This window comes from Amphimedon queenslandica, unplaced genomic scaffold, assembly GCF_000090795.2.
Source record: "Amphimedon queenslandica unplaced genomic scaffold, v1.1 AMPQUscaffold_13516, whole genome shotgun sequence".
NCBI lineage: Eukaryota > Metazoa > Porifera > Demospongiae > Haplosclerida > Niphatidae > Amphimedon > Amphimedon queenslandica.
In genome coordinates, this window is record NW_003546248.1 from 386603 (window position 1) to 410212 (window position 23610).

Here is a 23610-nt window from a genome sequence, read left to right on the forward strand (position 1 = left end):
AATATAAAGGCGTGTCCTATACACGTGTCCACGTGGTGTCCTTGGTCGTAGCAGTGAATAAGTATCGAGATGAGTATGGAAGGGAAGAAACAGTTTAAAGTGAGAGAATAGAGAGAGAGAACTTCACTGACTGTCTTTTTGTAGTTCCGTTCCTTCAATGAGCAGATCTCAAGTATAAGGATAGACGTGGTTCACAGAGTTGACCATTCATCAGCATCACTCTCTACTAACATAACTTCAGTATGACTATGTCAATTCTTTTTCTATTTAATGCTTCCTCTCTCTTTAGGACGAGCACTCATTTTTTCATGAGTCTCTACTGAAATGGAGGGAATTGAATTGTTCTAACCCTTTTAGTAAGTAACAAATTGTTTGGTTTTTAAAAAGTATGCTTTTAAAAAATTAGTTGAATTTTATGACGAGGTTTTTGAAAAGACTCAGTCTCTTCCATTGCTAGTGCACCACAAGGTAATGACTGTCCCTCCACTTCTCCTTTAAAGTGTTCATTAGGAGTTTGTTATTGAAAGATTAAAGTCTCATCTTCAAAACAAGGACACTCTTGAATTAGAATCCTTATTGGAGTAAAAAATGACAAGTAACGTTACATTTGAATCCTCTTCTTTCTCCTCAGTTTATTGGTCCAGCTGGCTAAAGACTTACAAAACGATTTCTATCCATATTTTGGACAGTTATTCACTACACTGGTCTCCCTATGTCATTTACCAGACGCCAAGTCAATAGAAGTATTATATTAATTATTATTTATTTTTTATACAATGTATCTGCATTACAGCAAGTATTCACCTGCTTGGCTTATCTTTTTAAGTATCTGTGGCGACAGATGCTTCATGATATCACAAACGTATTTCAGTAAGTGAGAAGTAATCATGATTATTGTCATGCCATGTTCGTAGGCTTTATTCTAAGCTTCTCTTGTCATGGCAGAAAGATTACATACGGCAGTTTGCTGTTGAGAGTTTCGGATTTCTATTGAGAAAAGTGATTATTTGTTTTTGTTCTCTTCTTTCTAGTTTTCTCTTTGTAGGTCCGTAATGTTGAAGGCCTCTGTGTTCTAATGCTACAGTCAGTTGCCAATGAAGAACAGGTACTCTCTATATTGTGTATGCAATGTATTAATTGGTAGGTATAGTTATCTGATGGTATGGGGCAGCTGCTTTTCGAAGTTTGCAAAGGAATTCAAAAACAGTTTCACTCTTGTACTGAGAAAGTAAAACATGTTGCATGTGCATGTATAATAATAAACTATGTTTCCTTGCCCTCCAGTTTTTATCTGTACTGTATAGTAAAGCTGCTGAGTTCAGTGACAATGAAAATGTCCTCCAAATGTTACGTAAAATGTGTCAGCTGCAAGCTGAGCATACGAGATGCGACTTCTCTCTACCCATTTGGAATCCATTAATTGTAAAATTTAACAATGATTTGTTTTGTTTACCTACTCCTTCTCTCTTCTCCCCCTCTCTCTAGACTGCTGTAGAGGATACAAGGAAGCAATGGTCATCAAAATCACAGCCTGATTGTCTGTCACTACATTTGAGTAATCTTCTTCATTTAATTGGAATACTCGTATCATGGAGGGAAGGGACAAGAGTACCACATTTTATCAATAACAGACTACACAAGGTAGGCGTATCTCTAGTTATTAATACTATTAATGAAATTTTGATTGCAGTACAGGGACTTTTAGACATTTAAAATATCTTCTATTTTTATAGTTTGTTATTGATCTGGTACGAGACTCGGCCCTCCCAGCTGATGCCCACTTGCCCTCTGTGACTCTTCACTTGATTGCCTCTCTCTTGTTGGTTTCGCAATCTTTTGACCATACCCACAAAGAGATACTTCATAGCGTGTTTGATGGGTGGAGCTGCATTGATCATGTGATTGAGTTTGTGTGGGAGCTTCTTAGTAACGGATACACACACTTTGATAAAGTAAGTCTCCTTTTTCACATGTACATGTGTCAGTAAATAATCATTTATTGTTTTAGGTAATTTTAAAAGATTGTTTGAATTATTGTGAAAAGATGGCTGGAGCTGATGAAGAGAATTGGGAAAGACTAGTTGTATTTTTAACGAAACTAACTCTACACTTTCATCCCTCCCCTCTCCCTCCCTCCTCCTCCTCCCCTTCTCTCTCTTTTCTTTCAAGTAACAGTAAAGTGGTGTTCATGTTTTCTAAATTATTGACCGGAGAGATAAAGAAGACGTCTAAAGGTGGGAGAGTAATAGGAGGAGGAGAATTGGACACCAGTTTGATGTGGTCCATTATGAAATGTCTTCAATATTTAGAGTAAGAGAGTGTGGAGAGAATGAACAAGATTTGTTTTTAGGATTATACCGTCCGATTTAATTAAATTGATGAAGAGGCTGTTACTGTGGATACATGACAGGCTCTCCTCTGGTGGATGTAATGAGGATTATTTATTGTTGATTTCACAGACCATCATGACAGCTGTATTTATGAGGAACGACCTCATTAATCCTGAATTACCATTACTAGCCATGTAAGATATACATGTACTTTTGGCATCACAAATCAAAAATGTATCAGGAAATGTAATAAAATTTTGGTTACTTTTAAGGCCATTTGTTTATAGCCCATAAATTAGCTTGTTTTTACTGACTCAATAAACATTGATTCAATCTTTTTACTCAACATAAATGCATCAAATTTCAATGTACTTGTGTTCAAATGTATTGTTTTTTTTATTTATCATCTCTCTAGTAATGCTTATCCCAGCAGTCTTCCTGTGTTACAGTGTGTTCTTTATTATTACAAGCACATCAATGATGAAAGGAGTCCACAGCTAATGGACCTGCTCCCTTTACTCAAGACTAACCTCACTTCTCCCAGTGGAGCAGTAAATCAATCATTTTTACTCTGTTGTATTAAATTAATGAATACTTTAGATTAGAACCACCACTCTTCAAATATTGAATTCCTGTTCATTTACTCCGACTGACATTAATGAGGTGGTATCTATTAAATGAAGACTATTATTGATAATGATACTTTATCTTAGGGCCAACCTGTACTTAGTTTATTGCAGTTTTGTTTGGAAGCAGAGACTGTACAATCATCACTCGAGACAGTAAATTATTGTTGAAATATTATCTTTATTTGTTATGTCTCTTTGATAGTATCGTAATAAACTTGTTTGTCTCTCAAAGTTAAAGTATTCGTCCAATCTCTTCAGCTCATTGTCCAATGACATTATTGAGGTTATTATTAGAATTAATATTAACATTTTATTCATTATTATAAAAGGTGCCTTTGAGATTTCTTCTTGGCCAGTTGTACATTAATTTTACTTTAATATGGGATCCAGTCATTGACCTTATAAGGTATTAAGATCATGTGACTGTCATGTGATATTTTCCTGCAGTTCTTATGCATCATCTTCTGAAATAATTGAATTGTTTTGGAGTACATTTAGTGAAATCCTTCAATATTCATCAAGTAAAGTCCTTGATGACAAAAATGACAATAAAGGTACTTTAAAAAGATCTACACCTTTTATTAATTCCTTTAAAGTCTCTCCAACAAGTGACACACATAGTAATTTGTCGTGTTTGAATGTACACGATGTTTTTGAGAGTGTTGCAATGGAAATGAAAAGCTCAGAATGGGGATGTCCCGATCACTGGAACTATCGTCGGTTGCTATGGAGATCCATGGAGAAGTTCCCTAAAGTTGCAGAGAGGAAATCACGAGTGATCGTTCCTCTATTGCTAAATTTTATTGAGTAAGAGAGTTACTTTAAAAATTATATTCATGATATTAACTAATTATGTAGTGAAGAGTATGGACTGAGTGATGATACATTTATCAAGACACAAGACATTAGTAAAACTGCACCTTCTACTGGAGTAGAAGAGGGAGAAGAAGAAGGAGAAGATGAGAGTGAAAAAGATGAAGTTTCTGTTAGTAAGATAAAGTCTCCTTACCCTGATAGAGGTAAGAGGGTTAATAAAGAGGGTAAGAAGATCATTGACAGTCACAATGGATTGAACAAGTGAGAAACAGAAATCTGCTAAGAAGTCTTATTTTGGTTATTTTTTGTAGAACACTGTTGTCCATGTTATCATTAATGTCAAAATTAACTAATCATCGTGGACTATACTGTAATGACCACTTGCTGTCTCTATATATGAAAGTTAGATTGGCAGTGGTAAACCAGCTGTGTGTTATTATCACATAATGTATAGCTGTTGATGAGCCCTGAGGTAAAGATACAGAAACTGTCTCTCTCTTGTTTGAAGAATTACAAAAAGCCATATCTCAATCCTTACTGGTTAGCTAAAAGTGTGAATTATATATTTTAATAATTTTATAGTGAAAATTTGGAGTTGCTGTTGGAGGAGAAGTCATTCAGAGAGCAGCTGTTGTTGCTAAAGTACATTTTGAAATGATATTTTTATTCTTTTATTGAGAGAGTGAGAGGTGTAGGTGAAAAGAAATGTAACTACATGTATAAGACCCATAATTATAATATTAATGATGATTGTGTTTTGTTCATAGTTTCTCAAGCAAGGATACTATTGTTGCTGAAGATCATGTTGAAGGACTCATTCCCATTCTGCTCCGGTATGAGATTATGAATGTTTGAATGTTTATTAATTAATTTCTTCAGTCTGCTGTACGGTTTAATGAGAAGCTCATCAAAAGTCAATGGGAGCTCGTCAAAAAAGAATTCAATACTTCGTTTTGTGTCATCATGTGGAGAGAGAGAGATCAAAGAAATGGTTGAGATAATGACCTCATCTTTATCACACTTTAATGGTGAGAGAGAACTAATTACAAGAATAAATATTTGGCAGGTTTACCAAAATATTAAATTGACAGCTTTTATGTTGACTATTATATTAATGCCCTTCAATTTTTTCCACATTGTATAATATTAATTTTATCATTCTCTCTCTCTCTCAGTATCTGAAGGCTCTAACTCGCTCTCTCCATTATCTGTTGTGCCTCTTAGAAGACAGCATGGCTTCCTTCAAGAGATGAGACAGTTACTAACTGTCGTTACTACTCAACTAAAACCACACCTGCCAAAACTCCTCCCTCTATTCTTTTCTCTCTCTAAATCGTCCAATGAGATATTAAACACTAAACTTAGAGAACAAGTGAGATATTGAAATTGAAAGAATTTGTGCTTATCTTGGAAATAATTTTTTCATTTGTAGGTTGAAACTAAATTCATTAATTCTTTAAAGACAATACGTCACTTACTTATTTCATTAATGACTGATGTAAGAGATTGAAAACGTCTTCATGCTGGTTTCATCTTTCTCCTTTAGCTCCTAGACATGTTTTATTATGTTGACTTGTCTCCTTACGTCTCTGACTTACTGTCTTGTGTCGTGTGGCCTCAATTAGTGAGGCTCCATCAAGAATGCCTCCAGCATCCCACTCCATTACTTAAACTCCTACTAGTCTGTTCACAGCATCATGAGTATGCGAAAGTGTTGATATTAACTTTTTCCTCTCCTTTCTTCTCTTTCTCCTTGTGTAGATTATACTCCATATTTAGAGCTCCTGTTCCTACTAATATCAACCTTTCTCTCTCTTCAAGCCAGAGCTCTCCCATCCTCCATTTTGTCTTTAAGTGTTTGTCCAACGAAACTGTCTCTCTTACTGTTTCTCAGACCATTTTACAACTTACTCTTAATCTTCTTAAACCTTTAAAAGAGGAAGAAGAGGAGGAGGAGGAGGAAGAAGAAGAAAGTATGGAGGTTGTATCTGAACCGTTTGAGCTTGGCTTGACTTTACTGCGTCCTTTTATACCAAGTCTTCTTTCTTATTTAAGCTCTGTTATTAGAGAGAAGGGAATTAAAGAGGGAAAAGTCCAGCTGGAGTTTAAGCTGCTCTCAATGTATGCATGCATATAAAATTCTTTGCTGAGCGAACAAGTCTTAACTGGTTTTTTGCAGGATTTGTGGTCATGTGACTGAGAAAAGTGAGGCAGAGATGTTAATAGACTTGCTTTTACCATTGCTTTCTAACAAATTAAAGGCAAGGCCTTGTGATTTTGTTTGTTTCTATGTTTATTTTTATGATTTTAGAGGGAGTGTGACTCAATTTTAACAAGTGTTCTCAATTTGATTGGGTTTTCATTCAATATTGAGAAATTTTACAGGTCAGTATGACTACTTTACTATTTTTAATGGATGGTTAAGTTGTCAGGATGGCCGAGCGGTCTAAGGCGCTGCGTTCAGGTCGCAGTCTACTCTTGTAGGCGTGGGTTCGAATCCCACTTCTGACACTATTTTTTCTTTTTACAAACACGAATATAGTATTAAATTCTTTTTTAGTCCACTATCTAAGCTATTTTCTACATTATACAAGAGGAAAAGTAGACAATTATTATGCAATATATTTTTGGTAAGCCAAAAATGAACTGAATAGTCACTAACTTTTGCAGGAGTTAGCTAAGAAAGATGAGAGCCTTGGGCAAATATCTTTAGTTATTGCAAAGGTAAGACTTCTATCTTTAAGCCATTTTGTGAGTTATTTTTTTGAAAAGATAAATTTGTGGGAGCCCACTCAAATTGAAGAGCCAGATTATGAAAAGCGACAGGAGGGATTTGCAGAAGGTAGAGATTTTATAGCAGCCCTTGATCTCTCAAGCAACAAGAAAGACTCTCAATTAGTATTGCCAATATTGCATAATGCATTATTCTTCATTCATGAGGTATAGTTTATTGTGGAGCTGACATGTGTCAAATAGTCCTCGCCTTTCTCTTTCAGTCTGGTGACCTTTCTATAAGAGACGGTGCTAGCAGCTTATTGTCAGCCATCATTGCAGCTGTGCCTTCAGAACGTAAGCAACTATTATTATTATTATTATTATTATTTAGGTTCTGTATCTTTTGATGTACTCATAATGAGTACTATTATACCAAGTTTAAAGACTGGACTAAGAGCTAAGAAAGAAGTAATGATAGCTAACATAAAAATATACTCCCTCACTCTTTTCTCTCTCTCTCTCTCTCTCTCTCTCTCTCTCTCTCTCTCTCTCTCTCTTTTAGTCTACAATATCAGAGTTTATAGATGTACTCTCTCAGTTGGTAAACTCTTATCCAAGTCGCTTCTCTGAGCTCAGTCCTCTCTCTCATTCTGATCCTGAGGTGGACTTCTTTAAAAACGTTTGTCACATTCAGCTCCATCGACGCACTAAAGCCTACAGGAAACTAGCAGGAGTTTGCACTCACGGCAATCTTTCTCAGAACACAATGACATCCTATCTCTTACCTTTAGCTAGTCACATTGTGTTTTCTCCTCTCTCTTCTCGGGAGACCAACATGCTTCAAGAAGCTGTTAATGTCATTGCGGCCATTGCCTCTAAGCTTTCTTGGTCCAATTATTATAATTTATTGAGGCATTATTTGCATCAACTCCCGAAAAATTTGGAAATACATCGACAGATTATTAGGTAGAGCAAGAGAGAGTTAATGTTTTTGTATATTTCATATTTTCTTGTCAGAGTTGTGGTGGCCATATTGGACCAGTTTCATTTCTTTGTATCTCCTACTGATGCTCCTCTTACTGAGAGTCAATCAATGGCTGAGCCTTGCAGTAGTGAACTGATTAGTAAAGAAGTTGGAGAAGGAATGGAGACTGAAGATGAAGATGCCAGAAATATATCTAATCATATTCACAAAGCTATTGTCACTATTATATTACCAAGTCTTCAGTCAGTACTCACTCTACAGGTTAGTAACACTGTTAGATAATGCTGTAGTGATGTGCATCAAAAATAGAGAGTTTTCTTAGTGATTTTTTAATGAAAGTCCCTGTACCTAGTAAAGCGACTTTTGAACAACTTAAAATTTGTAAAAAAAATCCAATTTTTATTGGAATCTGTCACAGCTTAAATAATGTCAAATTGTTTTATTTTTTATTTTTTTTTAGTCGGAGATCCCTCAGCACAGATTAAGTCACAAAGAGAACAACTTTGATTCAGAGAAGTTGAGGGTACCAGTTGCTATGGCAATGACGAAACTCCTCCTCCTACTCCCGAAACCGTCAATCCAGCTCCATCTATCCAGGTTGAGCCTACTTCAGTTTAACATACTTTAAAAATACTTCCACTCCATTTCTCTCTCTCTCCCTTGCTAGCTTGCTTCTTAAGGTATGCCAGACTCTGAGGAGTAGAGCTGAGGATGTGAGGTCTCTTGCTAGAACTACGCTACTTAAAATGTTGCAATCGCTTGGCGGGTCTTATCTCAGTGACACTCTGCGGGAGCTTAGAGACTCACTCACTCGTGGATACCAGGTAACTAGTTATAAAGATGAGCTAGTGTTAATGGAGTTGAATGGGAACCTTTTTGGCGTCATGAGAGCCAAAATGAGGCTCTTAGTGGAAGACTATTAAAATGAGTGTTGCTCTATAACTTTAATGTTGTCTAAAGTGTTATCATGGTTGCATAGTTCTCTAATTAGCATAACTTGTGCTTTTCATAGTAATGATACTAATAGTAATAATGATATTGATCATATCTCTCTACCATTTATAGCTACATGTGTTGAGTTTCACTGTTCATCATTTGCTTCATGGATTAGCTTCATCAACTCTAGTAGTAGGAGACTTGGACTCTTGTCTCCACCACTTTAATGAAGTGAGAATCTTTCCTCTATTTTAATGATCTCATACTCATTCTTTTAGATTCTCATTCCTGATCTGTTTGGGCATCAGTCTGAAGAGAGAGAGGTTGATAAACTCATAAATAAAATACCAGAAGGCAAGAAGTGCAAGAGCTCGCATACTTATGGTCTGGTAGCACGCTACCTCTCTCCTCCTCTCTTGCCCTCTCTAATACAACCACTCAAAGAAGTTAGAATATTGTGAAATAGGAAATGATAATCTCTCTCTCTCTCTCTCTCTCTCTCTCTCTCTCTCTCTCTCTCAGGTAATAGAGAGTAGTCCCAGCTCTAAAACAGCATCTATAGTGGAGGATGTTCTCAAGAGACTGGTCTATGGTATATTAAGCAACAAAGCCTTCACTCCTAAGACTCTGTTGCTGTTTATACATGGAACAATCAATAGAACTATACCTCAACTTCAAGCAAAACCAAAGTATTTACATTATAGAGCACCCAGTTCTTATGCTACAAAAATTTTGTTAACTCTTACAGCACAGTGTAATAATTGTAAAGTTATTTTGTTTCTTTGGACTACAATACATGTGTATTTACACATGTATTTTGTAGGGCTCCTTCTACTGATGGCACTGTTTGGGACATTAAAGACTCGCGTTTATTACCTCCTAAACCTTCTCGTTCTAAGCCACGTCCAGTTTATGAAGGAGACATGGGGGCCCACCTCATCACTTTGTTTGGGTTGCAGGTGAAGGACAATGGAATTTTTTCAAATTAGACTACCTTCTCTCTCTCTCTCTCTTTCCTTTCAGATTTTTGATGTTTTCCTAAAGAAAGAGAAATATAAGCCATTATCAAAAGAGATGCTGGAAATGCTTGATCCATTCGTACCACTGCTGACTGAAGCATTAGACTCAAGGCATGTTAAACTTCTGTCAAAAATAATACAATCTTTAATGAGAATCATGAAACTACCACTTCCATCTTTAACAGTAAGAGAGAGATGAACTTTTATATTTTTAAAATTTATTTATTGACTATTATTTTGTCTTTTTGCCAGCAACAAGTGTCAATATTAGTGAAGCAGTTATTTGCTGTATTGAAACACTATGGCTACCTTGGCTCGGTCTGCAGTGACAGTAATCAAGAATTGGTGGCCATTGCTTTTAAAGTTAGCTTATACTTCACTCTTATAGATAGAATCCTGTTCATTGCATAATGGATTTTTATGCTTTGCTTTAAAGTTGCTTCTCTCTCTCTCTTTAGACCATGACTCAAGTCTTGCAGGATTTTACATTTTATTCTGTTTCTGATGAAGAGCTCAAACTGCTCCTCTCTTATGTTGAGCAAGATGTCCATGACTACAGGAGACAGAGCACTGCCTTCCCTCTTCTGAATGTGAGCCAAGGGTCATTAGTTATAATGATATTCATAGCACGTCATCACTTCCTGTTGTGCGACCCACAATAGCCTCAATGTGTATTTTGACTTTGGTATATAAACAAATTCTCACACTCCCTTGTTGTACTGCTTTGCAGTACATATACTAAAATTGGAACGATACAGAGAAGATTAGCATGGCCCCTGCGCAAGGATGACACGCAAATTCGTGAAGCGTTCCAAATTTTTTGCTATTTTCATCTTTTTTATTTGTTTTTATTTTGCAGGTTATATTGAAGAGAAAGCTCTTGGTTCCAGAGTTGCATCAGGTAATGTGGAAGCTTGCAGAGCTGGTGGTTACTGGAGATAGTCCTAAAGTCCGAGCCAACAGCAGACAAGTATAAAAGGAGCAGTATTATTATTTTATTATTATTATTATGATAGTGTATGTTGCAATTTATGCTAACTTATAATCTTGGTAAAAAATTAAACAGTTATTTGGATTTCTTTGTTGCAAACATTGGGTAAGTTTATACTGGTAGTCTTCACTTCATCCTTTGTGACTGTTGCTGTGTGTGTGTGTTTGTAGTTATGAAGAGCAACATGGTAGAGAGAGCTTATTGGAGATGCTTAATCTTATTTTTAATAAATTCCCTGAAGTCAGTTCTCTTTATATTGTAGTGATTATAAGCACATAACATCTCTCTCCTTGTATAATAATATCAGAAGTCATTGCAGTCTCATGCAACTTATTTCTTCATTCCACTTTCCTCTCAATTGTTCAATGATGACTCTCCTCTGTGTCGCAAAATGATAGCAGAAATACTCAAGACATTATTAAAACGAGTAATATAATAACTTCTGTTTTGCAGTATCTGGTTTCCAGTACAAGGCTATTGCTTAACATTTGCATTGTTTTATAGATTGGAAAAGAGACAAGACATCTGATAGTAGAAATAATTAAAGATTGGTTTGCACATGAAAAGGTATTTTAATATATAAAACACCATCAGATGATAGTCACAATACCGTATCTTCCTTTTCTCTTTTAGTTAATACACAAGCAGTTAGCTGTGCAATCTCTCGGTATTATTGTTGATATTGAAGGAAAAGATTTCGAGAGGCACTCCACATTTATTCCTCTTCTCTCCAAATCACTCGGGCAAGACTTAAGCTCAGTTACAACAAAATCAGAAAAGAAAGAGGAAGAGGAGGAGAGGGAGGGTGGAGAAGATAAAATGGAAGAGACGGCGAATCTTGACGTATCCTCTATTGATCACTACTTGTTCAGTGTCCTTGTAACTTTAGAGAAGATATTCACTAACTGTAGTACTGAGCACTCAAGCCACTCTATTCAAACTATGATAAATGAAATCTTTGGTAAACATTCCGTGATTAAATATCTCTGAAGGTATTTGTTTTTCTAGAGAATGTTTTCAATCATTTGCTCTACCCACATGCTTGGGTCCGCTATGCTGCTTCAAAACTGTTTGGGATTTTATTTGCTTCGTGTGATGTAGAGGCAGTATTGGCAGTCTTGGAAGATGAGGATAGAGCAATCTCTGATAGAAGAACATGCATACAATTTTTCATAAATGGAGGAAGATTTGAACGAGTAAATATATTTACTTTTTATAAGCAAATATCTCTTTCAAACCTCTTTGTACATGTACATGACATATTAAATTTTGTCTTTAAAATATTTTAAAGCCCCGTCTTGTTTTTTTTCTTGTGAATCTGCTGAATGTAAAAGACACAGTGTTTACTTTCAAATTTATTCTGCAGGTCAAAGAGCTACAGGAGAGGTTTATTAAACAGCTCAAGTCTCCCATTCTTAGCACAGAGCTCAGCAATCAGGTCCATATTGAAATACCACTGTATTCTATATATTTATTTTATCTTCAGACTGTCAAAAACCTCGTATACATTGGACGCATTCTATTTAGTCTGAGTCTCAAGGACTCTGCTGCTTCGGATCAACTAGAAAGATTGTTTGATCAAATGAATAGGCTCTGTCGCTTTGAGACCGGCCATTTTCCTAAAGAGTCCCACAAGAGAAGTTCAGTATTTAGATGGATAGCTGCCATATCAACTGTCATTGGTCGCGAGCACTTGGATGCGTGGCTTGTTAAGCTGCTCCCTCCTTTGCATAAAGAGATGAAAAATGATAATAAAATCGGAGGTATTATAATTAAAATATTTTTGTGCAAAAAAATTCTAGTAGCAAATAAAATTTTTTTGGGTGACCCAGACCAAATTTTTAGCTTGCCATTTTTAGGAGAGGAGTTGCATTCGCTTGCAGAGGAAGTGGTTGGTCATGTTAGGGACATTTGTGGAAAGAGTTCATTCTCACTTGCACTATCACAGATCAGTCATAAACGCATCAAGAACAAAATATAAATTATTATTATTATTATTATTATTATTATGAGAATGATGATAAATTACTGTTTCTTTTTAGAATTATTTATAGGTTTCAATGGTGGAGTATCTTCCAAGACTGTCTCTTCTCTTATCTTCATGCCTGTGTGTGTGTATATATTATGATACTCTATCCTTCTCTTTCTCACTTACTGTACAAGTTGTCTTTTGTCATTACAGCTTGTACAACCCTTTCTCTTAGTATCTTCTCTACTTCTCTTGCGTCTGACAACAGCTGCACATAATAATACATTTACGTTACATGTGAGCGTGTTCATACCTTTGCTATATCTTCTGAATCAGTGACGTCTTTGTTGCTGTGGAATTCTTCTCTTATTTTTGAACGTACACCTGTAGAGTTTGAATATTTATGTAGTATATATTATCAAGAGTAGACAAGACTCTATTGGCTACTAAAGTTACTTGTTAGTGTGTCTACATCTCCTTTGAAGACTCTTTGTGATACTCTGTGAAGTTTTCTAAATATATTAATCACCTAAAAACATTTAAATAACAATTTGTCAATCATAAGTAGACATACCTCTAATCTCATTGTCAATAAACCAAACGCCTACCCACGTGTAGATACAGATCTGGTTCATGATAATGGCTGCCCTAGATTATCTTTTAGAAGTCCTCCTCTGTCTCTATAGCCTCCTGATGCTCTTTATTACTCCGTATACTAAAGTAGAAGAGAGTTTCAATGTACAGGCCATGCACGATCTACTCTATCATACCAAGGACATAGACTTGGTAAGCATTCACCCCCTTTTGTTATAATATTATTGTTGTTTAGTATGATCATTTGGAGTTTCCAGGTGTAGTTCCAAGGACTTTCCTTGGTCCTATATTTATCTCTGGTCTGTCTTACCCTCTCGTGCAGTTGGCTTCAATGCAGGATTGCTTCAATAAGTTCACGTCTCAATATATTGGTACATTCTATGCATTAATTAACTATTTCATGTAGTTGTGCATGCAAGGTGATATTTGAAATGGTCATCACTCGAGAAATTGAAGTCGAAATCAGCTCAAACTTTCTACATAGCTTAAGGGCATCAATATGTATCAGGAAATCTAATAAAAATTTGAGGCGATTTCGGAGCCATTTTTTGAAAAAAAACCATGGGCTATAGCCTTGGGTATTTTTCAGAATTTTGGTGTTTTCTTAAAATGGCTGTAACTTGAAAAATAGAAGTCGGAATCAGCTCAAACTTTCTACACAGCATAAGGGCATCAATATGTATCAGGAAATCTAATAAAAATTTGAGGCGATTTCGGAGCCATTTTTTGAAAAAAAACCATGGGCTATAGCCTTGGGTATTTTTCAGAATTTTGGTGTTTTCTTAAAATGGCTGTAACTTGAAAAATAGAAGTCGGAATCAGCTCAAACTTTCTACACAGCATAAGGGCATCAATATGTATCAGAAAATGTAATAAAAATTTGAGGTGATTTCGGAGCCATTTTTTGACAAAACCATGGGCTATAGCCTTGGGTATTTTTCAGAATTTTGGTGTTTTTTTTAAATGGTCGTAACTTGAAAAATTGAAGTCAGAATTGGCTCAAACTTTCTGCATAGCATAAGTACATCAAAATGTATCAGAAAATGTAATAAAAATTTGTGGTGATTTTGGAGCCGTTTTTCCAATTTTCTGAAAAAAGCAGTGCCTTTGCCTTTTTTTGTGAAAATTGGCCATAAGGTCATCCCAAAAAGACTTCTTTAGAAAGTAAAGAGAACCTTTTTAAGTCCTTAATTCCCGGTATAGCAAGGCTGCAAAAGCAGTGGCAGCCATTTTGTTTAGGGGTGAATCCTACTTAGTAACGCTACCGCGTTACTAATAAGAACCAAGCTATGCATGCAAGGTGGTAAAACAATCTTAGAAATTTTTTTTACGATAATACTCTTGTTAAGTTCCCAAAAATTTGACCAAAGATCATGGAATGCCAGTGCTTACTCACTGGAGGGTGCATAGTGCATGCATCTTTGTGTTATGTTATCCTGCTATTTAGTGAAATAACAATACAATTTTGTACATATTTTGTGCAATTATCAATATTGAGCTATTACCATACAATACAGTAGCTTTAGTGTCATATTTCCAATTTTAACCATGACCATCTAGAGATAACAGTGTGTAACAAAAACCATTCATGTATCGAGAAGGAATGCATCATTTGTATGTCATTGTACACATCAAAGCATTTTTCAGTAATCAGTTTCTTGGAATGAATCAGTATCAAATATCTCTATTTCCTCTCTCTCTCCTCCCCCTCTTTCTCCTTCCCCCCTCTCTCTTCCCCCTCTCCTTTCCTCTCCCTCACTCTCTCTTCCTTTAGTCCGTGGTGTTCTTGGTTTGATTGTTAGTCTATCATTCATTTCCTTCTCTCGCTCTATACGTACTACGTTTGGTCCTACTGTGAGTCGGTTTTTGATTGTAGTGACTCTCACTCAATTCCACTTTGTCTTTTATTTGTCTCGTCCTCTACCCAACGTATTTGCATTAGCACTGGGTAAGTATCAACTTTAAACAACCAAAACTAAACAGCTGCTGAATTTATGGACAGTAAAGACAAACTCTTCTAGTTTGATTGTTTTATCTCTTTTATGTAGTTTTGTTAGCTCTCCGCTATTGGTTATTGGCCGAGCAGTTTACTTTTATACTGTTATCAGGGACAGCAATACTGATATTCAGGTGATTTCAATCCTTATATGACTGTGTTGTGGAATGGGATTTTTCATTCTCAGATTTGAACTTTCCATTCTTTTTGGTCTCATTCTCATACTGGAACTATTCTCAAGACGACTGTCACTCACGAAATTTCTAACTTACTCCCTGCCAGTGGGCGTGGCTTTATTAGGTAATGAATATTAATGAGGTCGTTATAGTCTATTCTTAATTAATAGGTTTGACTGTATTTGTCGACTCTTATTTTTGGCGTAGATGGGTGTGGCCGGAGGGGGAGGTACTCTGGTACAACACAATATTAAACAAGAGCTCCAATTGGGGTGTATCCTTTAATTAACTACTTAATAACCAGTTTTAACTTTCGAAATTTTTATACATGTACATGTATGTTTGCCCGCTCAATTTTTGCAGCTTGAGCTAGAAGGGACTACATTCAACGATTTTAATCTAGTTTTATTGTCCTTAACATTTTCATAGACGTCTCCAGTCTGGTGGTATTTCACGTCTGCCCTCCCTCGCTCCCTCCTTTTCTCTTTATTTCTTATCCCGTACGGGATGTATTATGATTTTGGACGCGTCACTCTTCTTCTAATTCCTGCTCTCGGGTTTGTGGGCGTGTACTCTCTCCTCCCTCACAAAGAGCTTCGGTTTATAATGTATTCTATTCCGCTATTTAACGTCGCATCTGCAGTGGGCCACGCCCAAATGTAAGTAAAATACAATTAATAAAATAAAACGTTATAAAATGTTAACGTGTTCATTAAAAGTGTTAGTCAGTTTCAATGAAAAGCTCCACCCCTCCTTTGTATGTGTGGTTGCCTAGTGTCACATCGTCAAGGAAACAAGCCATGCCCATTATGCGATAAGTTTGCTTTCTGTCAGGTTTTGCGTTTTTTACTGGAGCTCGAGTCCATAGATTATATTCCGACTGTGGATACCCTGTTCTAGGCCCCGTCATGCCTGTCCATATCCTATGGGCGTGGTCACTGGTTGCTATTGACAACAGAACCGGCGATATCTCTCTAGGATCAAACCGTAGTGCTATGACACTGTATAGTTCCTTTTTACCGTTTCTTTCCAGCGTCCAGTTGCCAGTGTACACTCCGGTGAACTCTATTCCTATTATGGATTGGTAGTCTTCGGCTGTTTTAATAATGCCAGAGTCAGTGGTTATGAAAGACATGCCTTCTCTCTCTTTGTTTATTTCACACCAGTGCCAGTGCAGCTATAGCCCAGTACTATCCAATAGTGTGACATTGTTAACCATTGTCACTTGAACGTATTCATAGCTATTATTAGAAGGCGTGTTTAATGACATTCATAGTTTGCTCTGTGTACGTGTATACTCTTAATTTATATTGTATATTGTACTGCTTCCCGTTCATTCCCACTGCCAGAAATAACTGGTGACTGTTATGAATTAAGCTATAAATCCTGGCATATGCTCCTGCCCTTGTCTCTACTATGTTTCCTATCATTGCTGTCAAAGGTGTGGCATGATATACTTTCCTAAAAGTCAGAAGTGGTGAGAGTAGGAGTGACAGAAGAAGAAGCTTTAGTCTACCTAACACTATTTTGTTTACCTGGCAGTATTTTGTTTATCTGGAAAAGGCATATATATACAGCCATTGTGTGTGTATAGAGTAACTTGGCTGTACTCTTTCTTTATAAATCCAGAGAAGTAGTCTTGTGGAGAAGTAGTCTTTGTGGGTCACTCTTTAAAAAGGGGTGTTTACAAGAGGCTAGTAATACAGGGAACTTGTTTTACTCATGTTATGTGGAGTGATGGATCAATTTGGAGAATCACCAGAGGACAGGATCCTTGATCTTTACGAAGAACTTAAAGGAGTCGAGTTCCAGGGACACTATCTTGGGCACAGGGAGAAGAGAAGCCATGATGGCCGCTCGGTTACTTTTCATCTAGTTGAAGTCATCAGTGAAGGCATGAAGAGTAAAATGGAAGCCATCATTGGCTGTGATAGAGGAGATGACGTGTGGAAAGGAATAGATAGACACACTTTCTGGGTTTCATCTATCGATGGACAGTCAGAGGGAAATGAAGAAAGTAAAGGGATCAGTTGTTATAAGTTGGACAGACTCACTCATGGTAAACAAGTTTTGAAATGGCAGAGGAAGGACTACTCATCTGTCATTAGCATATACTTGAAGGCTCTGCCACCAGATTCAAGAAATCATTAATATTGGACTGAAATATTTTTTTATTATTAAAATGGAAATTATATTTTATGATTAATGATTCATTGATATATATTATGTATTGATAAATATACACATGCATGCGTGTATATAAAGTCCCCATTACTTTTATTGCTGTTATTGCTGTTGAGTTATTATTTGTTTATTTTAACCTGTTATTCCTATTTCCTTGTACACACATTCACTCTCTGGGTGTATCCACATATGAATAATGTATAGCATATACATGTATGCATATACTTGTAATGGGTTGCATTCCAACACTTGTGTATACTGCTGGCTATTGCTGTTTTTACTGATGCTACTTCATGGTGTTCATAGAAGTTTTTTAAAATGCTCATAACTCAGATTTTTAAGCTCTCAAATTGTGAAAGTGCTTTGATAGTATTTTTAAATATTACTTTAATTAGTGGAGGTTTTTTGTTAAAATTACCAATATAAAACTACCCAATCAGTAATGTGCATGTTCAGTAGTGCATGTGTCTTAATTATATTATCAAATTCATTTTATGCCACAACGCTAAACTGTGCCAAATTAAAGTGCTCTATTGTATTTTGTTTTTGTGATATATTGCTGTGTCACTGCATGCAGTTTACATAAATTTATTGGCACCATTTCTTTATAAAAACTATCTGTAGCGGAGTATATGGCGAGGAATTATATTTATTTTAGGAAAACGCCCATCAATTAATTGCAGATTTTTAAGAAAATTGCTAAAATTTAACCTGCCAACCTACTAATTTAGCTAATTTAATTTTTCACTGCCACTGAATTTGCCCACTATATGTTATGCTTGTTTTTATTATTTTTATAAAGTGGAATAAAAGCAGCACAAAAAAGAAGCAATACACTTGTACTCATTATATTAAGAATAAATTTAATAAAATACATTTATTGCTTTCAGTTTCAGTTCAAAGCCACTAGTGTCACATTAATGACAGCGTGATACTCTCTCCTCATCCAGTTGAGGTTTTTAAGATAATAAACTCCAGTAATTTTGAAGACAGTACTAGTATCATAATCTCCTTCAATCTTCTCAGCCCAAAATGTGGTATCTACTATTCCTTTCCATACTTGGTCGTGTCTATCAGTAGCCCATATCTGCCTCATTACTCTCCTTATGTTATCAGAGTGCACATCAACTAGATATCTAGTAGTACTTACTCTTTCATAGTCTACATATCTCTCCCCTGTATATCTTCCTTGGAATTCAACTCCTTCTATACTGTGATATAGATCCAGTATGTTAGACAGGACTTCAGCCATATCGGTACAGTATAGTGGGGAAGGGGCTTTACTTGTGGTCAGACTAAAATCACGTAAAGGGTATCTGTGGAGCTCACGTGAGCTTTTTGTGGTCTGTGTTATTACGCCCCCTAGTGCTACATTATTTCTCAAAATAATAATAATCTTTTTCATTAGAATTAAGCAGCACAAAAGAACATGTTAAAGTATGCTTAATAGAAGCAAGAGTACCTAAAATTATGTATTTAAAGTATGTTTAATAGAAGGTGTTCTATTGTTTTTTGTTGACAGCTGCCAGAGTCACTTTAATGACAGCATCATACCGCCGTTCCTCCATTTGAGTTTTGTTGCATGGCCAACTTCAATTATTTTGTAGATAGATCTGTCATGGTTGTAATCTCCTTCAATTTTCCAAGCCCAAAATGTGTTTCCTGTTATCCCTTTCCATATTTGGTCGCCTGAATCAATATCCCATATCTCCTTCATAACTCTCCTTATGTTATCAGAATACACAGCAACTAGGTATCTTGTAGTTGACGGACCATCATCGTATTCTATTTCATCTTCTTTCTCAAACCTTCCTTCAAACTCAACATCTTTTATACTTTTGTATAGAGCCAGTATTTTTTCTAAGGCTTCATTTTCCATGTCACTGCCACAAATTGCCAGGAAGTTCCTGCTTTACTTATGAAATAGCCCACTAAAACAATTATTATGAATACCTTTTATCAGTTTGTTGCACGTGAGCATGGATATTCCTTAGAATGTTGATATAACTCTCACTGATAATTGTTTACTTTGCTGTTACTATTATACATTCCTTTTTATCATTATTTTTCCTCATTATTATTATTATATAGTTGGAAGAATAAGAAGAAGCTTCATTTAATATTCCCACTAATTTCAATTTCCTCTCTCTTCCTTTCTTGGCTGGCATCGCTCTTCCTTCTCTATCTCTCTCACAACAATTATCCTGGAGGCTATGCTTTTCACTCTCTCCACAAACTAGTACAAACTAAAGGCATGCCTGCATCCAGTGCAATGCTTTTTGTTACTGTAATGTTATTTTATTGTAGATCCTATCACTGTTCATATTGGAGTGGAAGCAGCCATGACAGGAGTGACAAGATTTGGAGAGCTCAATCCATCTTGGAAGTAAGCAGAAAAGATATCATCTAATTTTATCAAGAGTACATCGTTCTATTTAATGTGAATATTATGTTTTTTTCTATTTCTCTCTGTCTTTTAGTTATTCAAAGATTGAGGGATTTGAGCACAGTTCTTCTGACATGCAGAATTTTGATTACCTTTTGATATCAGCTTCAGATTACGAGTATTACAATGATACTCATGAGATAGTGCATAAGGAGGTTGGATTCTCTCGTCTCTCATTTGCTCTCAGGCAGTTCCCTCCTAATATTAGTGTAGTGTTGACTGATAAGATATTTATAATTCAGAACAGAGAGAGAAATAATGAATAATGTTTGCATATTAATATATATATATAAGTCAAATATTTTCTTATTAAAGTTTTTCTAAAGGTGATATTCCTAGTATCTGTAGCCCATTGAACAGTACCTGTAAAATCCAATGTATAGTAACTATAGGACACATTAAAAGACTTGCTTGTTTCAATGCAATTACTAATGTCATTCTTGCATGTATCAGTGGAAACAAATGTGGCTCGGGAGGCTGTATATGATGATATAAAATAAATACATATTCCATTAAAAGCTGACCAGTAGTATCTTAACACGGCTGTAGTAGCTGCTAAATAAATGGCATAATTTAATGAGAAACTGAGGGAGCTAGAAATAAGAGATATGATGTAATTTTTGTAAGAGTAGATCGATGCATTAATCTCACTTTGTTCATTGTATTTGTAGCTATTATAGATCCCGTGAGTTTTGTTGCATCTCTAAGCATTGATGGATACAGTAGAATATAGCTATACAATAGTTCCCATTCGTCCTATGTAATATGAAAGTAGCTTGTGCTTTATTCAAAATGGCTCTAAAATGCTTTAAATTACATCTGTATTGATTTTGTTGAGGTCATTTTGTTTTTTGATACACATTGACGTCCTTGTAGAAAGTTTGAGCTGATTCCAACTTTACTTTTTTAAGTTATGGCCATTTTAAGAAAATGGCCAAAATTCTGAAAAATACCCAAGGCTATAGCCCATGGTATTTTTCAAAAAATGGCTCTGAAATCACCCCAAATTTTTATTACATTTCTTGATACATATTGATGCCCTTATGCTGTGTAGAAAGTTTGAGCTGATTCCGACTTCAATTTTTAAAGTTACAGCCATTTTAAGAAAACGCCGAAATGCTGAAAATACCCAAGGCTATAGCCCATGGTATTTTCCAAAAAAAAATGGCTCCAAAATCACCCCAAATTTTTATTACATTTTTTGATACATATTGATGCCCTTATGCTGTGTAGGAAGTTTGAGCTGATTCCAACTTCAATTTTTAAAGTTACAGCCATTTTAAGAAAATGCCGAAATTCTGAAAATACCCAAGGCTATAGCCCATGGTATTTTCCAAAAAATGGCTCCAAAATCACCCCAAATTTTTATTACATTTTTTGATACATATTGATGCCCTTATGCTCTGTAGAAAGTTTGAGCTGATTCCAACTTTACTTTTTAAAGTTATGGCCATTTTAAGAAAATGTCCAAAATTCTGAAAAATACCCAAGGCTATAGCCCATGGTATTTTCCAAAAAATGGCTCCAAAATCACCCCAAATTTTTACTACATTTTTTGATACATATTTGATGCCCTTATGCTCTGTAGAAAGTTTGAGCTGATTCCGACTTCAATTTTTTCAAGTTATGGCCATTTTAAGAAAACGCCAAAATTCTAATTTTTTTTCCAAAAATGGCTCTGAAATCATCCAAATTTTATTACATTTTTTTGGTTTATAAAAACCCAAATTTGATAAAAATTAGCTCAAATTTTTTATGCAGCACACGAACATATATGTACCAGGAAAGTTATTAAAAATGAAGCACCTATTATAGTACTAATGAGCTATTTTACTTCATCATTAAGTAAGAAATAATCAATGTCTTGTGGTTGCGGTTGAGCCGGGTAAACCCCTGTAATGTAAGCTTAATTATGAATCATACCAGCCAGACATACCTTTACTAATGCTGTCTCTGTAGTTTCTCTCAAGGGTTGCCATTCTTGCATAATTGTACATCACAAAAGTTCCTTCGAGATAAACACTGAACTCAGATGCTTGAGTTGGCAAAACAAGCTTTAACTATATCATATGCATAATAGAAATAAATGAACGTGCAGTAAATGTACAAAATATTCCTACTGGGTTTTTCAGTGGGGTTGAAAGTACTTCAAATTTGACAGCAGCATCTGCCATTTTTGATGAAATGCTCTCTACCTCAAACTCCCTAAATATAACAATAAAAATTATAAATTATAAACTTGAAGCATACTTTATTTCAGAAGCATCTTTAGTACATTGATACCTGCTCTGAACATAACTCTCCAAGTCGCAAGCGTCACCATTAACGTAAGTAATATGAGACACTTCAAGAATCTTAGAATAACAATATTATCATCATTACTACAACATCTTGTTTATAAAAAATAATAATTGCATTACCGATAACGAAGTAGTAATATCTATTTTCTTGCTGCTAGCAGCCATTAAAGCGAGGACTGCAGCTTGCTGAGTTAGATAGGCAAGACCCTGTGTCGTAGGAATTACAAGTTTAGTCTATAAATAAAGATAAACATTATCACCAATATCTCCATTGTCTTCTATTGTATTCAAAGAGGAATGCTCATCATTGTACACGCTATATATCCACACCTGTTGTTTGTTCTTCTCCACTATTGTTTGGTATATTCTCAGTCCCAAGTGGCCAGCTCCTGTTAAGCTTGCTTCACTAGTTTCAACTGTCAGTGTAAACAGTCATTGATGTTCAAATAAAATGTCATTATCAAATCACTATACTGTGTATGCAGCTTCACTGATAACAATAACATCATCTAACTTTACTGTAATGCAACGTGTGCAAGCACTGTGTGTATTTATATCAATAACATCCAGTTACCTTCGATTTTATTGATGTTCCTCGAAAATTTATTCCTTCCTATATCAAACTAATGATTTAAGTTTGCTTCATTATGATTGGAGTACCGTAAAGAGATTTCTCTTTTAAAAATAATTCAGCGATTACTTTGATAGAAGAGCTAGGCTCTTCGTACCATGGCCGAAGGTTTTTTAGAAATTCCTCTCTTCTCAAACCTTCACTGCTATAAACCCGAGACTCAAATGGCGAGAGTAACGATGATAATAAAGGAGAGCTGTCAATTAACTTTTAAAATATAAAATGAGTTTTGTAAAAAACAAACCATACCTTTCTTTCTGTTAGCAAACAAGGCATAGTATTAAACAACTTACTCAGAAGTTTTGCAGCCATTAACAACCTCCCAGTTTCCATAGATACTTTTAAAGAGGACTTCTTTGTATCAAAATGAGGACACACGATTACATCAGCATCAGTGATAAAGGAAGCACAAGAAGCAGCCAAGTATCTCAACGTGTCAATAATGGTCTCCTTAAAAATTATTGGCCTGTTCAGTTTTATGTACACGACTGAATCGGTGATACTTGATACAGGACCCAATAATGATGATAAATCAATATCGCATTTAAGCTGATTTAAAGCATCTATTACGATGGTCTATATCCAGGTACGTGCATGTATGCATAGCAAAAATTATGCACATATTTATGGATAGCATAAGACATAGCATATATATACCTCTTCTTCTGTACTGAATTTCAATTTGAGAGACTCCAGGAGCTTGTGTGCAATTATCATAAATTCTCCAGGACATTTTGAAGAGTTTGCAAGGAGACAACAGGTCCTGTACTTAGACTCTGTTTGCTTAGAGAGCTCTTGCAGGAACTTGTCTCCATTTTGGAGTAGCCTCTTCTCAAAAGGAGTTGAGAGAGGAACTGCAGCCATTTTAGCTTCCAAGTTGTCTAAAATTTTTA

General features: G+C 35.6%; 4 protein-coding genes and 1 non-coding gene across 6 annotated transcripts; 3 read left to right on the forward strand and 2 right to left on the reverse strand.

Moving 5' to 3' along the window:
* Positions 1 to 30: 30 nt before the first annotated feature.
* LOC100640605 (small subunit processome component 20 homolog) lies at positions 31 to 12462 on the forward strand. The gene is made up of 60 exons (XM_019999935.1): positions 31 to 99; positions 145 to 240; positions 290 to 356; positions 407 to 468; positions 511 to 581; positions 632 to 743; positions 794 to 870; positions 915 to 999; positions 1046 to 1105; positions 1151 to 1228; positions 1285 to 1422; positions 1486 to 1641; positions 1734 to 1952; positions 2009 to 2310; positions 2351 to 2524; positions 2746 to 2881; positions 2931 to 2993; positions 3044 to 3112; positions 3162 to 3242; positions 3289 to 3365; positions 3407 to 3513; positions 3556 to 3766; positions 3818 to 4036; positions 4087 to 4177; positions 4230 to 4315; positions 4358 to 4417; positions 4543 to 4608; positions 4655 to 4803; positions 4951 to 5147; positions 5208 to 5273; positions 5322 to 5476; positions 5537 to 5896; positions 5955 to 6036; positions 6087 to 6160; positions 6336 to 6405; positions 6446 to 6499; positions 6548 to 6715; positions 6772 to 6844; positions 6882 to 6958; positions 7053 to 7456; positions 7508 to 7736; positions 7936 to 8072; positions 8143 to 8299; positions 8541 to 8642; positions 8690 to 8857; positions 8934 to 9100; positions 9235 to 9370; positions 9435 to 9614; positions 9683 to 9793; positions 9889 to 10020; positions 10290 to 10400; positions 10447 to 10526; positions 10592 to 10661; positions 10729 to 10848; positions 10926 to 10988; positions 11055 to 11382; positions 11430 to 11617; positions 11788 to 11859; positions 11908 to 12184; positions 12281 to 12462. The coding sequence occupies exons 1-60, from the start codon at positions 70 to 72 to the stop codon at positions 12400 to 12402; spliced, it is 7872 nt and encodes a 2623-aa protein (XP_019855494.1). The 5' UTR covers positions 31 to 69; the 3' UTR covers positions 12403 to 12462.
* On the forward strand, positions 6203 to 6286 carry Trnal-cag (transfer RNA leucine (anticodon CAG)). The gene has a single exon. It is a non-coding gene; the product is annotated as a tRNA-Leu (tRNA).
* On the reverse strand, positions 12438 to 13030 carry LOC109584276 (complex III assembly factor LYRM7-like). The gene is made up of 5 exons (XM_019999958.1): positions 12965 to 13030; positions 12847 to 12919; positions 12704 to 12774; positions 12577 to 12658; positions 12438 to 12526 (listed from the first exon to the last, which is right to left on the reverse strand). Exons 1-5 carry the CDS (start codon positions 12974 to 12976, stop codon positions 12447 to 12449), a joined length of 318 nt encoding a protein of 105 aa, XP_019855517.1. The 5' UTR covers positions 12977 to 13030; the 3' UTR covers positions 12438 to 12446.
* LOC100640861 (dol-P-Man:Man(7)GlcNAc(2)-PP-Dol alpha-1,6-mannosyltransferase-like) lies at positions 13003 to 20133 on the forward strand. The gene is made up of 10 exons (XM_011408076.2): positions 13003 to 13176; positions 13220 to 13355; positions 14759 to 14932; positions 15033 to 15114; positions 15168 to 15280; positions 15327 to 15430; positions 15586 to 15815; positions 19432 to 19592; positions 19648 to 19726; positions 19821 to 20133. Exons 1-10 carry the CDS (start codon positions 13024 to 13026, stop codon positions 20050 to 20052), a joined length of 1464 nt encoding a protein of 487 aa, XP_011406378.2. The 5' UTR covers positions 13003 to 13023; the 3' UTR covers positions 20053 to 20133.
* Positions 19997 to 23594, reverse strand: LOC109584255 (arginine--tRNA ligase-like). 2 transcript variants are annotated; one of them, XM_019999941.1, is made up of 14 exons: positions 23375 to 23594; positions 22967 to 23293; positions 22747 to 22924; positions 22661 to 22699; positions 22417 to 22502; positions 22207 to 22320; positions 22037 to 22140; positions 21907 to 21991; positions 21723 to 21846; positions 21621 to 21679; positions 20438 to 20542; positions 20311 to 20379; positions 20198 to 20263; positions 19997 to 20149 (listed from the first exon to the last, which is right to left on the reverse strand). In XM_019999941.1, the coding sequence occupies exons 1-14, from the start codon at positions 23579 to 23581 to the stop codon at positions 20096 to 20098; spliced, it is 1617 nt and encodes a 538-aa protein (XP_019855500.1). In that variant the 5' UTR covers positions 23582 to 23594; the 3' UTR covers positions 19997 to 20095. The 2 variants fall into 2 exon arrangements, with proteins under 2 accessions (XP_019855500.1, XP_019855505.1); XM_019999946.1 differs by lacking the exons at positions 19997 to 20149; positions 20198 to 20263; positions 20311 to 20379 and having other exon boundaries at positions 20462 to 20542; positions 21593 to 21679.
* Between the last annotated feature and the right edge of the window lie 16 nt (positions 23595 to 23610).

Excerpts from the sequence above, each read along its gene's own strand:
- LOC100640605 (XM_019999935.1), top strand. The coding sequence starts at position 70 with ATGAGTATGGAAGGGAAGAAACAGTTTAAA. Across the intron at positions 1,229-1,284 it reads TTCACTCTTGTACTGAGAAA|TTTTTATCTGTACTGTATAG; the intron begins GTAAAACATGTT and ends CTTGCCCTCCAG. Across the intron at positions 7,457-7,507 it reads ATACATCGACAGATTATTAG|AGTTGTGGTGGCCATATTGG; the intron begins GTAGAGCAAGAG and ends TTTTCTTGTCAG.
- LOC109584276 (XM_019999958.1), bottom strand. Across the intron at positions 12,775-12,846 it reads AGATGTAGACACACTAACAA|GTGTACGTTCAAAAATAAGA; the intron begins GTAACTTTAGTA and ends CAAACTCTACAG. Across the intron at positions 12,527-12,576 it reads GACAAAAGACAACTTGTACA|GCATGAAGATAAGAGAAGAG; the intron begins GTAAGTGAGAAA and ends ACACACACACAG.
- LOC100640861 (XM_011408076.2), top strand. The coding sequence starts at position 13,024 with ATGATAATGGCTGCCCTAGATTATCTTTTAGAAGTCCTCCTCTGTCTC. Across the intron at positions 13,356-14,758 it reads GTTCACGTCTCAATATATTG|TCCGTGGTGTTCTTGGTTTG; the intron begins GTACATTCTATG and ends CTCTTCCTTTAG. Across the intron at positions 15,115-15,167 it reads ACAGCAATACTGATATTCAG|ATTTGAACTTTCCATTCTTT; the intron begins GTGATTTCAATC and ends TTTCATTCTCAG.
- LOC109584255 (XM_019999941.1), bottom strand. The coding sequence starts at position 23,581 with ATGGCTGCAGTTCCTCTCTCAACTCCTTTTGAGAAGAGGCTACTCCAA. Across the intron at positions 20,380-20,437 it reads CTACAAATACAATGAACAAA|CTCCCTCAGTTTCTCATTAA; the intron begins GTGAGATTAATG and ends TCTTATTTCTAG. Across the intron at positions 20,150-20,197 it reads TAGTAATTGCATTGAAACAA|GTACTGTTCAATGGGCTACA; the intron begins GCAAGTCTTTTA and ends TGGATTTTACAG.